The sequence below is a fragment of the Asterias amurensis genome, chromosome 16 (genome assembly GCF_032118995.1).
Source record: "Asterias amurensis chromosome 16, ASM3211899v1".
Taxonomy (NCBI): domain Eukaryota; kingdom Metazoa; phylum Echinodermata; class Asteroidea; order Forcipulatida; family Asteriidae; genus Asterias; species Asterias amurensis.
Window position 1 is genome coordinate 14264758 of NC_092663.1, and position 12462 is coordinate 14277219.

Genomic DNA, 12462 nt, shown 5'->3' on the forward strand with positions numbered 1-12462 from the left:
GTATTGGCTTTCAGATTAAGTACACAAGACGTTGCTTTCTTTTCCTCCTTGCTGGTTCCTTTTAACATATATCGTATATCAGAGTTGAAACAGGCTCGTGTGTCATCATGGCAGTAGTGAGTTGTTTAAAGTTGTGATTAACATGCAAGAGCAGACGACCGAGAGAGCACAAAAACTTTAGGTTTCCCGCGCATTTAGCAACTGGATAACAGCAGCACGTGTTGACACATGATGGTTTTCCCTATAGTGATTGCAGTGTTACATGCAATCGTAGCTGAACTGCCAGTTGTTATACAGCCCGAATGGTTTCATTGCGTCAGTGTTAAACGTAATCGTGGCTTAGCTTTAAGTAGTCATCCAGGCCTATGGTTGCATGGCTATCCCGTAGAGCATTTGCAGCCTTGAAGATGCAGGCCGAAAAGTCGATCTGAGAAGACCTCTTGAAAATGTCACAATCACAAGATGTGTACAGCGGTAGCGCGGACTGATTGATAAATATCATTGGTTGCTAGCGCAAAGCCATACAAACAACCACGTGCTCATGCAGTGCTTTTAAAATCTTCGACCGTTATGATGCTATGCATGCCACCTCGGAGCCTTTTTATGCGGCGTGCCTCGACGTGTGGGAATATTAAATCGTTGATGACTTGCTCTGAACAGCACCTGCTACGGGTGTCCCTTTTTGATCGAAACTATGCCAGGTACGGTTCAATGTTTGATTGGGGCTTTGGGATCGGTGTGTGCTTGAGTGGAGAATTTGACTCAGCGCTGCGTGAATTTGAGCCTAATTGGCTGGATGGCACCAATCTACTGTAATCGTCAGAAGGACGTGATATCTCAGTTGCTTTAAAGTCAAACAGAAGTCAAAACCAATAACGGTGTTTTTTTTCCCATCAAAATTGATGATTGTATTTTGCGAAACGCAGGATGATCACAATGTATTTTCTTTATTCACCAAATCTGCTGAAATAATCTATATTTATATAAGGGTTTGATATCTCAATAGATTTGAATTCATAAAAAAGTCAAATCCAATGTGGATGTTTTTTTTTAAACAAAATTCATTTTGAAAGACTATGTTTTAAAATACTATGCTTTTGCAAAACGCAAGACGACAAATCATCAGTTTGATAAACTCACTTATTTACCAATGCTGTAATTGCCACAGGGGTGTGATATCTCTATAATGACGACTTATTTATTATAATGTTACCACGCCAACTATAGAGGTATGTCTGATATGCCTGAAGCTTACATAAGATTCCATGTCAAGTTTTTCTTTTCCATTGTCTTGCTTTGAAATTGCCAGTTTCACCGGATTATTGTTCTTAGCAATATGACTTGGGACTCCGATTATGGAATTTCTTAATAACTTCAGAATTATGTTTTTTTGTTGATCATTCAAATCCGTCAGCAAATTGGACTCACCCTGGGTGCTACTGCTTGTTTACGGCACAGCAATGCCGATCGGGACGTGCCCTCATCAGTTTTTGGTTGGTCACCATGGCAACGCATCCCACTAGAGACACGACTCAACAAATCTGAAGAAGTCTATGACGTCATTGGCTGTCAGGAATAAATGTTGAGCGGGGAGCGGGAAACCTAAGTGCAAAGCTACAATTTGCAGAAGACCTGGTGTACAGATAATGATAATAATATAGCTGTGCGTCGTGCAATAGATCTGTATCATGCTGTGTCCATCTTGGTCATGTTCCTTGTATCGAATAACAATAGTTAATGCTAATAATCATTTTGAAAATATGAACCAGACTATTTTGTTCTTCAAGCCTCGGTTTGATTACATATATAGGTATCAACTGGAAAATTCAAGATGGCTGCACCATGATAAACTATCAGCTTGTCTTGTCGCCATTTATCGTCATGTACCCCGTGATATTATAGCAATATAATTGCAAAATATTCTGTATATCTCTTTAAAAAAACCCAGACCATTTTGAGTTCATTAAAAGCACTTGCCACCTTTTTATGGAACTGTATTTAGGACATACCGAAAAGACAAAAATCGGGTTCTACTATTCCGCCCGGCGGATCACTATTCTAAATACACTTCCGTATACCTTTTGTAATATTGTCAAAGACCAGTATTCTTACTTGTTTTGTGTCCCAACATATGCATGAAACAATAAATCTGTGAAATTTTGGGGCTCATTTGGTCATTGAAGTTGCAAGAGAAAAAAAAAGAGAAAGACAAAAAACCACCCTTGTTGCACAATTTAGGCAATACATAAATACATAAAAAAAAACACCAACAACAGCTACAACAAACAAACAAACAAACAAACAAATGAACACCCCGACATGGTTGTCACTTTACATTGGCTTCTGTGTGACATCTCAGATTCATTGTGGCTTTATACGATCGTGTCCCGTGTTCCTTCAAGGCTGCTATAGTTAGCTCTGCCAACCAAGTTCATCGCTTTGAATGCACAATTTGTGAATCTCCATGTAGATTACAATGCTTGAACTGACAATACGACATAGCCTCAGGGAATTGATTTAAGGCATAGGGGGTTTATTCAATCAACGTATACGAAGCTGTTTGCCTTTTCTTGGGGCACTTTACACTAAGTGACCGGAATGGTATGCATTTACTGCTAATTCTTGATGTTTTATTCGTCTAATGGTCATTGACTGGATGCAATGTACACTCACAGCTTCAGTCATCCGTATAAATATTATGCTTGCAGATGCAAATCGATCAAGGTTCAGTGGTCTCGTACGTTCCAGCCTTTCACCTATGTGCGCCCCGGTTTGAATCGCTGTTCAGTCCCGGGGGAAGGTAACTGGACGCACCCATAGTTTGACGTCATCATAGATGGCTGTCTTTGTAAAGTGTAAGTGGCCAAGCCATGGCGGGTTAGGGGGGGGGGGTGCCCCAACCAACTTCCAGTGCCCCCCCCCCCCGCCCCCCCCCCCTTCCCGAGGTGACCCCACGGAAACAAAATGTGATAGAGCTCATCAAATTAAAGGGAGAAAGAAGAGAGAGAAAAAGAGGAATGTGTGATCGATCTTAGTCCGCGGCCGCAGCAACTAAATATCACAATAGGATGGTGACCCCCTGCAGCGTACCCCTTAAAGAGAAATGCCCCAATGTGCCCTCCCCCCGGAAAAGTCCTGGTAAAGTCGCTGGCGGAGCTGTGTAGTGAGAGGGTTGCGACATGGATGGACCAGTTTTATTTGATCACGTGGTTGCTCCCAATGCGGCACAACCTAACGGGCAGACTAGTCTGGCACCCGTGTTCGCCCATGAGTTGCTTAGGAAACAAAATGGCTTCTAAGGCTGTGTCCGAAACGACGACTTCGGCTACAGCTACGTCTAGATCAGCGCGTCTACCAGTGTTGAAGAATAGCAGACGCGCGCGATCTAGCCGTAGCTGTAGCCGAAGTCGTCGTTTCGGACACGGCCTAATAGCAAATTGCCATGCGTTTCTTTGGGAACAAAATGGCTTCTAAAGGCCCGGTCACACAGGCCCCGATAACGAGAACGAAAACGAGAACGATAAAAATGCACGCCCTCGATTGGTTGAAATGCTCCACGCAGAATACGCCCACGCTTATTCAACCAATCGAGAGCGTGCATTTTTATCGTTCTCGTTTTCGTTCTCGTTATCGGGGCCTGTGTGACCGGGCCGTGATAGCAAATTGTCGCAACTCTCCCAATAAACGGCTCTAGTCGCTGGGGTGTTATAGCGCCCTTAATAATGTTAGGAAATCTTTACCCGCCATAGTCTATCTCATCGAAGTTAGTCATGCCTCATCAACATATAAATTTTCCGCAATCAAATTTGATGCAATCATGGACATTATTTATTCCTCTCGATAATTAAATAAAACAATATTGACTCCCTGCACCCACAATTTAAATTAACCAACAAAAACATGTTAGTGATTTACATTGATTCGGGCTCTGCTTTTCTTGTATTATTGTGTAGTAACCTGCATTAATTACAACTGCTTACTTAATATCAAGACTTTACCAACTTAAAACAAACGTTGATCAAATAATATTGTTATCAATAGTTTTCATTTATTTTGGGATTAGCGGCAGAAAAAGAATTAAACCCCGGTCATCGTAAAGTGCGCCCTCAAGTTTAGCTCTATACATCTTTACAGGCTCGGGGTTGTCTGTTGTGATTTAAAATACTGAATCGTTACATAACTCCGCCCTATTGCGTATACAGTCCTTTTTGAAAGGTTGTTTGTAAATAACTTATAAACTATTCAAAATATTTAGCGACGTAACCACCCTCGTTAACTTTAAACCAAGTAACGTGTACCATCCGCTTTGACTTTAAACCATTACTATTGCAATAAACGTTTACCACCCTCATAAAGGTTTACCATCCCTCGTGGACTTTAAACCATCACTATTGTAATAACGATAACCGCTCTCGTTGACTTTAAACTGTTGTAACTAAACTATTCCTTAAGTAAGCTTACAGGCTGGACCGGGTGAAACACCCTCGTTGACTTTAAACCATTACTAAACGTTTACCGCACTCGTTTAATTTAAACCATTACTGGTGTAATCGATATTTTATTCATTAAGTTAAGTTTACAGGCTCTGCACCACTCTCTTGTAATTGGGGAATACTCCTTCAATTTGTCCACGCACCTCTCCTTCCTTGCGGATCTGTTGAGGAACATAAATGTTCTTTTAGGAAAAACACTTTAATGGAATAACAAGAAAATGGCTTACATGGCAACTTTACATCCAAATGCAATTTTCAGCTGTACCGTTACTTTCGTGTCTGTGTCGTCAATTCGACAGAGCCGGCTACGTAATATTACGTTTGAAAAATTGGCCGTCATTTCGTCAAGGTCGGCTACGTTATATGTTGCGTTCGTAACTAGGCCGTCAATTGCTCAAGTCTGGTTACGTAATCTGTTACGTACGTAAGTATGTTAGCAAAGTAATTTGTCAAGCAATATTTGTTGCTGAACAGCTTCTTGAAATGACAGGTTACGTATAGAATCACGTGACTATCACGTGACAACCACTAGACTCACCCTGTTGAGTTCCGTCTTGGTTTCCATTTCCTTCTTCTCAACCTTTTTCTCGGAGAGGCCAGCCCAGTCGTCAGCCCAGCAGAACATCTGACCGTAGAACTTCTTAAGAATTGCTTGGTAGGCCTGTAAAACGTACAACAATAATGTGTTTAATGATGCATTCGGGTAGACCCTACTTTATTACGACACAAAACACGAACGTCCACAGATTTACATGAAACTTTAACGGTTTGATGATAATGATGGTAGAAAGCCCCCTTAAAATATTACTTTCTGAGGTGCTGGAGTACTTGAGAAATGAGTAAAATAATTTCACGAAAAGCATTTTAGCAATACAACAGATTTACGAGACTATTCTTAAAATAATTCTCTGCGATGTTCACTTGTAGCTGTAGTGCCCGAAATGTAGTCAAGCAGAACAAAATGCTTATCAGAATAATGCTACAAAATAAAATGGCATCTCACATGCACTATGGCTGGTTTCCTGCTTACCTTTTCTGTTAAGCATAATTTAGTGAAGCTGGGTCAGCCATATGAAATAGGGCCCTGGTTTTCTGAGGAGGACATACCTTTTGGTATGTGCAAGAACAGGGCCCAAGAAAATGACAAAGAGGAACACGGCTGAAATCGACTAACTGTGTGTTATTGGTTGTAACTTACACCCATTGCCCTTTCTTCAACTAACTGCATTATCTCCCAGCCGAAGTTCACTTCTACGTAGGTGTAAACACACATTTGGGGTCGGTCGCCACTCTGCCCAAAAATAAACAAACAGTGAAATCGGTGTTTAATAAATCGATAACTGATATTCAAGCAATAATTCCATAGACACACCAAACACAAACGCGTAAATCGATTCAGAAAGTTATGAATAATAAGTTGTAAATTTGATATTTAAACTATGAGATAAGTAAACCTGATCAAAGTGCAAATTGATAAATCAGTCAATACATCAATCAATCAACCGTTGTAATTTTTGTTGTATGTTGTTCGGAATCATATGAAACTTAATTATGTGCCATTTTATTAGACTCCCATCAGCATAAACAGACACACAAATTATCAAAACTGTCAACAAGTAAACACAATCGAATCATTACCCCTGCCCAGCCCGGTGTCAAAGGTCCCTGGTCAGAAGCACATTGAGTAGGGTCAAACTCTTGCTGCAGTGGGAAAACAAAAAATTGAGACATAAACAAAAATAATGTGCAAGTTATTACCATCTTGGTAGATACGTGACAATATTATTGATTAAATTTTACAAATTGAAATTGGCGTTGTGTCCAACTCTTTAAAGGAACACGTTGCCTTGGATCGGTCGAGTTGGTCTTTGAAAAGCGTTTGTAACAGTTTTTTATAAAATGCATATGGGTAAAAAGATGTTGTAAAAGTAGAATACAATGATCCACACAAACATGCCTCGAAATTGCGTGGTTTTCCTTTTACCTTGTCGACTAACACGTCGGCCATTTATGGGGGTCAAAATTTTGACTCCCATAAATGGCCGACCATGTTAGTTCGCACAGTAGAAGGAAAACCACGCAATTTCGAGGCAAACTTATGTGGATCATTGTATTCTACTTTTAAAACATCTTTCCAACCATAAGCATTTTATAAAACACGGTTACAAACGCTTTTGTTTTGACCAACTCGTCCGATCCAAGGCAACGTGTTCCTTTAAGGACTTTCATCTAAACTCCAAAATTTAAAATAATGTTAAATTTGCATCGGGAATAAAGAACATAATTTTGTTGATTTACCCATACACCGATGTGTAATAGCACTGTACAATCGGTACTCCCCCCGAGTTCTGTGAAAACAAATAGCATGCATTATTACTTGGGTTGGATTCGAACCCACGACCTTTGTATGGCATGCTCTAGAATTGCAAAAGGCGTGTGATTGAATCCCACCCGAGTTAATGCCTGTGATAGTTTTTTCACAGGACTCTGGAAAGTACCGAGTATACAGCGCTAACACACATTAGTGTAAGGGTAAAAAACAAAACTCCAAGTTGTTTTTATTTAATGATGGTTATTTTCCTTTCTTTGTTTTAAATGTTACACAAACCTGAGCTGGGATTCCCGCGGTGAAGTCGACTTGTATAACTTCCGCCGACCCGCTCTGTGAAAGGACCTGAAGGACAGTCAGCGACAGATATTGAAAGTCAAAGACAGACATTGAAAGTCAAAGACAGACATTTAAAAGTCAAATAACTGACGTTGGAAGTCAAATACACACATTAAAAGTCAAGTGACAAACGTGAAAGACAAGTGACAGACGTTGAAGTTTAAGTGACAGATGCTGAAGGTTAAGTGACATAATGTTGAAAGCCAAGAGCACGACAAGTGACAGACGTTGAAAGTCGAGTGACAGACATTGAAAGTCAAATGACAGATGTTTGATCCATTACAATAATCCATTAAAAAATAAATTAAAATTTAATGCAGAGAATTATTGAAAAAAAAAAAGCGATGTGTAAGACCTGATGCGTATGACGTCATTTAAGAAGGGCGCCCTCGGCTGTAGAGACCAAAGGTTGCTCATTGGAACAACCATTCTCTACGCCGTACCCCGTCATATCATTATTTTTGCCATCAAGATGGCGGCGTGGTGACGTCAATACACAAGGTCTATACACAATATTCGTCTACGCCATTCTTTGTTATTCTTACGCCTTCAGTTTGGCAGTCGTCCCCATCAACGAATTTTGAGCGTATCTCCATTTCAAACTCGTCTCCCATGATCCTCTTCTCCTAAAAGTGAGCAATAAACAAAAAGTAAAAACTATTATTGGAATCTCATTCGATTCAATTAAATTAAATGTACAAGTTATTTCCGTACTCACAATAAGGGAAGACAGAATCATTTAAGTACTGAACAAAAATGTAGTAATATAAGTTGTAAGGAGGCCGTACAAAATAAACAGAGGCTCGTGGGGAGGAACAGGGGTCGGTTTCACAAAGGGTTAGAACTAGTCCTAGGAGATTTAAAAAACTTAAGGTCTGTCTCCTAAGTTAGGACGAGTGTCTTGAGATAAGATTAGTCCTTACTATTTCTCCACCCCTGGAAAACTAATTCAACACAAAGCAAAGACAACATAACAAAATAAAAAACACGACGCAAGAGAATGCAAAAAAGTACCAGTCAATAGCTAATTATGCAGATAATGCCCAATGAATAATGACACAATTAGGTCCAGCTCGAAGCAATACAAAAACAGAGCTGACGACGAGTATAAGAGTGAGGGAAAACAAACTAAGTTAAATAATAAGGGACTATTATTTTCTCTTTTGAACGAGGCTTTAAAATTCATCAACGTGTGTACCATCAGATTATTGCCATCTCTGAAAAATAATCACGTTGAATCTTCGCGAGATAAGACGAGAATGGTAGAGAACTTACTGTGTATTGGGTGGTGACGCTAGATGACGCGAGCCACGATTTCTCGTGTACTTTGAATAAACCTCCGGCCAGCCCGGAGAAGATTGGTGGCGCTTTCCTGAGGAAAACAATAAACAACATTGCCAGTTCCTTTTCTATCTCTATTCGTTACTCCGAAGGATTCATAAGTAAGGACATAAACACCGAGGAGCAAGTACAGAAAGAGAGATAGTTTTGGCGGTTACCTCTTAAAGGCACTCTTTGGACATTATTGGTAATTACATCTGATCAAAAATTTAGCCACACCCTAAAAATAAACTGCCGCACACCCGACCCCGACTATGTACGGTGACAATCAGAAATGGGTGGTTGAATGTCCAGATACAGGAGTCGAGGACAAGATACAGATTGCTCAAAATAGTTGTTAGCAAACAAAAAACTAACTTGATAACGAGCACTGGAGAGCTGTTGATAGCATAACACATTGTGAGAAACTCTGAAGTAACGTAGGTTTTAAGAAAGATGTAATTTGAAACAATGAAATATTGCAGGCATGAAGTCGTAAGTTCAAATCCCAACTCTGGTAAAAATTGTTATCTGTTCAAGCCCGGTTCCCCAAAAAATAAAGGTTATGCTTTGCCTTTTACGCGTGTGCAAACTTGCAATAATTTCTGCAGTTAAAAGGGGGGGCTAAAGGCTCAGTTGGTAGAGCGCCTGCACGTTAATCTGAATGTCTTATTAGGGTCCAAAACCCACTCTTGTCGAATTCGTTGCCCAAAACTAAAGTTTTAACTTTGCCTTTTTAACTGTCAATACATTCTAACTGTCAATACATTCTGCTGATATAAATGAATGGGCTAGATAGAGCAGTGTGTACAGCACGTTAATCAGAAGGTCTTTGGTTCAAGTTCCACTCAGTTCAAGAGTTCTTTGTTCTACCCCGGCTCCAAAAACTAAAGTTTATACTTTAGTCTTTAACGAGTATCCAACCTTGCAATACATTGTGCAGATTCTATTATAAAAAAATTGGCCTAGATAGATCAGTTTGTAGAGAACGTTTAATCCGAAGTTCGTTGGTTCAAGTCCCACTCAAGTTAATTTTTTTTGTCAAAAAAAAAAATGGCGTTTGCTCACGTCTCGAGATGGAGAATCCTATGTGTGTAGTGTAAGTCTCCCTCCTCTTTGCCGTCAACCGTCCGATCGTCGACGATCTGAACGCCCTCCCCTCCGCCCGTCTCAAGAATACTCGACTCGGCGATGGACCAGCGATACCCTAGAAGAAACTGTCACATCATGGACAAGAAATGATATAAGAAAACATTCATAGATTCAACAACGAGGCTTATAGTCAAGTATTGTTTGAAGCTTTGCAATGGTGTGGACATTAATAGGAAGAAACTATAATTCAATAGTTAATTTTGCGCATCTCTTTTGTGGGAATGTTGGCTCTGGAAAGAGCCGTTGTGGTCTCGACGTTTCGAACAGTATGCTATGCTCGTCTTCAGGAGAAGACATTGTTTATTCTTAAGAGTTAGCCAATTTGTACACGGAGTTAGGATTCAGCCTTGCTGAAGGCGCACCAGATTTCACTTATACGAAGAAAAAACAGCTTAAAAATCAATACGTATACTACTATAACTGTGCGTAGGTCATCCGCACTCGTACGCGTGCCCGCCTGCGGAGGCCGTCAGAGAGTGCAAGTTAGTGTACATGTACATCTCACACCACGTATGCACTGCGTATTAACTTGAGCAATGTACACCGTACAGAGACTGCACATAGCTCGGGCGGGCAGGTCTTTTAAGCGCAAAAGTGCAAAGGGGAAACAAAACAAACTAAACTAAAATAAAAGGGAAAAAATGAATGAAACAACTCCAACGCCTTTGTCAATGCTAGCTTGGATGTCGTGATAACCATGTGGCTTACAACTCAAACAAAATAATCATTTGGTTCAGGACGAATGGTTTAATGCAACCCGATGATTCCACGAATGTATTTAGTGACATACATGGCATTATCTGATATGAAAAATGATATTTATGAATATTTGTTTATAATGTTGTATTTGTTTAGTCATGTAGATCCCTTAAGACAAAGTCATGATACATGTATCAACTTCATAAGTGCGTGCAATTAAATTTTGTCAGACAACTGTGATGACACGATTTTGGTTCATTTCACGATGCCAGTCAAGTTATTTGATATTGGTTATTGGATATTCACATTATGTTTTTGTTCAGCGCCGAATACCAATGTACTTGTTAGATATGGGATTTTGGACATCCACATAGGTTTGTAAAGTTAATAATATACCCTTACCGTCATCATTTCACGTCGTTTATTTGGTGCAATGGTTTCATTGTCATTATCTTGGTTTGTCTTTATCAATTTGTCTTGATGAAAACATGGAACCACTTTGACATACAAATAAAACTTACACTAAAGTTACACTAGTGAATTTGCAATTGATACTATTTAAAATAATCACTTTTGGTCTAACATCAGAAAAACGTGGTAAAACAAACAACACAAGACCGAATAAAAAAGAAGAAACAACTAAAATGGCAAACAGTGAATGGGATAGGTTCCATTATGATATCTTGTGTTTCATGACACGTACGACACATGTTTTTTTTTGATTGACCTTTAGAAAACTTAAATTTAGTTATTCTAAAAGGAATTTAATGAATAACAACAAATATTTACCTCATCGACTGTGAATGGCAGGAGAGTCCGGCTGTATACAAAGAAAACATAAACAAGCACAAAAATGACAAAGGGTTCTAACGGGCTTTTTGTAAGTGAATTTCGTTCACAGAAACATTTCATCTTGAACAAAAATCTTGGTATTCGCCAAGTTGAAATTAGAGGCGCCGTTTTTGTATGTCTCATCTCGTATCTTAAATGGCGGAACTTAGTACATATTATTTTCGTCTGACAAGTGGTTGTAATTTTGTAAAATTTTTGTTTTTGCTTCCCCCCCCCCAGTTATCTGATTTGATTCATGGCATTTTAACAGCGTTGTAATTTACCATTTGAATTTTTACTGTTTGTACACAGGGCATTCAGTGAAACAATTTTTTATCTAATGCTAAAAGGCTAAACTGCTAAATAAATAAATAAGTTAATTAATTAATAAATATAAATAAATAAATAAATAAATTAATAAGCAGTCGTTGATAAAAACAAACAAATCGACTGAATAATGTAATACGAACACGGTAAAAATCGGGTGTGGAAATGGATCTGTCGGAAAAAAGATAAATGGCCACCAGATTGACCATGAAATAGCAACATAGTACAGACAGCAGACTTATCCAACCACACCTGTAGTTAGGTACACTCATTTTCAAAATGGTAAATCGAGGAATTAACTTTAACCGTTTAACATTGTTTTGACTTGGTTTTCTACGCAATTGAACGTCAATTTTCTTTAACACTTTAGTCAGACGCTTTTGGCCCTCTAACCCACCAAACAAATAAATATTAGAAGCCACACAAAAGTGTAGCGAGTTGCCATGCTCATGATGACGCAGGAAAAACTTCCTTTTCTAGACTCTGATAGGCTTCTTAGTTGTTGTCTATTTGTTACTTCTGTTCATATTATAAATAAAACAATATAATACTACTTTTGTTGTATTAAAATAAATTTCAACCCAATTTCCTTTAAATCCTGCAAATTTTTTATACTCACAACTCCTTAATCAACACGGCGTTCCCATCTTGAACCAAAGATGCCAACACCAACACCGTAACAGCACAAAACAACTTCATCCTGAGTAATAACTTTGTAGTGTGTAAAAACAAAACTTAGCTCTTCGAGAAAGATTGGCGCCAGAAAGTGACCAAAAAGCACATAGGCTGCGCTTATAAGGGATTCAGCTGAATGCCTGTGCATGACAGTTCCTGTGAAGCGATACACCAAGCACTGTGCCAAATTCCATAGCGCTGCGTAAGCACGAAAACTAGCTCACCACAACAAAATTATGCTTACCAGAAAAAATGTTACCAGCCAAACGATGTCACAAGTACAGTTTGTGGTTGGTA

At 39.2% G+C, this 12462-nt stretch overlaps 1 protein-coding gene across 1 annotated transcript; it reads right to left on the minus strand.

Moving 5' to 3' along the window:
- Positions 1-3811: 3811 nt before the first annotated feature.
- LOC139948930 (phosphatidylinositol transfer protein beta isoform-like) lies at positions 3812-12246 on the minus strand. Its single transcript, XM_071947301.1, has 10 exons — positions 12110-12246; positions 11122-11152; positions 9550-9698; positions 8437-8533; positions 7707-7787; positions 7102-7167; positions 6132-6194; positions 5692-5784; positions 5032-5154; positions 3812-4654 (listed from the first exon to the last, which is right to left on the minus strand). Exons 1-10 carry the CDS (start codon positions 12187-12189, stop codon positions 4577-4579), a joined length of 861 nt encoding a protein of 286 aa, XP_071803402.1. The 5' UTR covers positions 12190-12246; the 3' UTR covers positions 3812-4576.
- Positions 12247-12462: the final 216 nt, after the last annotated feature.

Coding starts and splice junctions, on each gene's coding strand:
- LOC139948930 (XM_071947301.1), bottom strand. CDS start 12,189: ATGAAGTTGTTTTGTGCTGTTACGGTGTTGGTGTTGGCATCTTTGGTT. Junction 8,534..9,549: donor AGGATTCTCCATCTCGAGAC/GTGAGCAAACGC, acceptor TGTTTTCCTCAG/GAAAGCGCCACCAATCTTCT. Junction 4,655..5,031: donor CCAAGACGGAACTCAACAGG/GTGAGTCTAGTG, acceptor GTTCCTCAACAG/ATCCGCAAGGAAGGAGAGGT.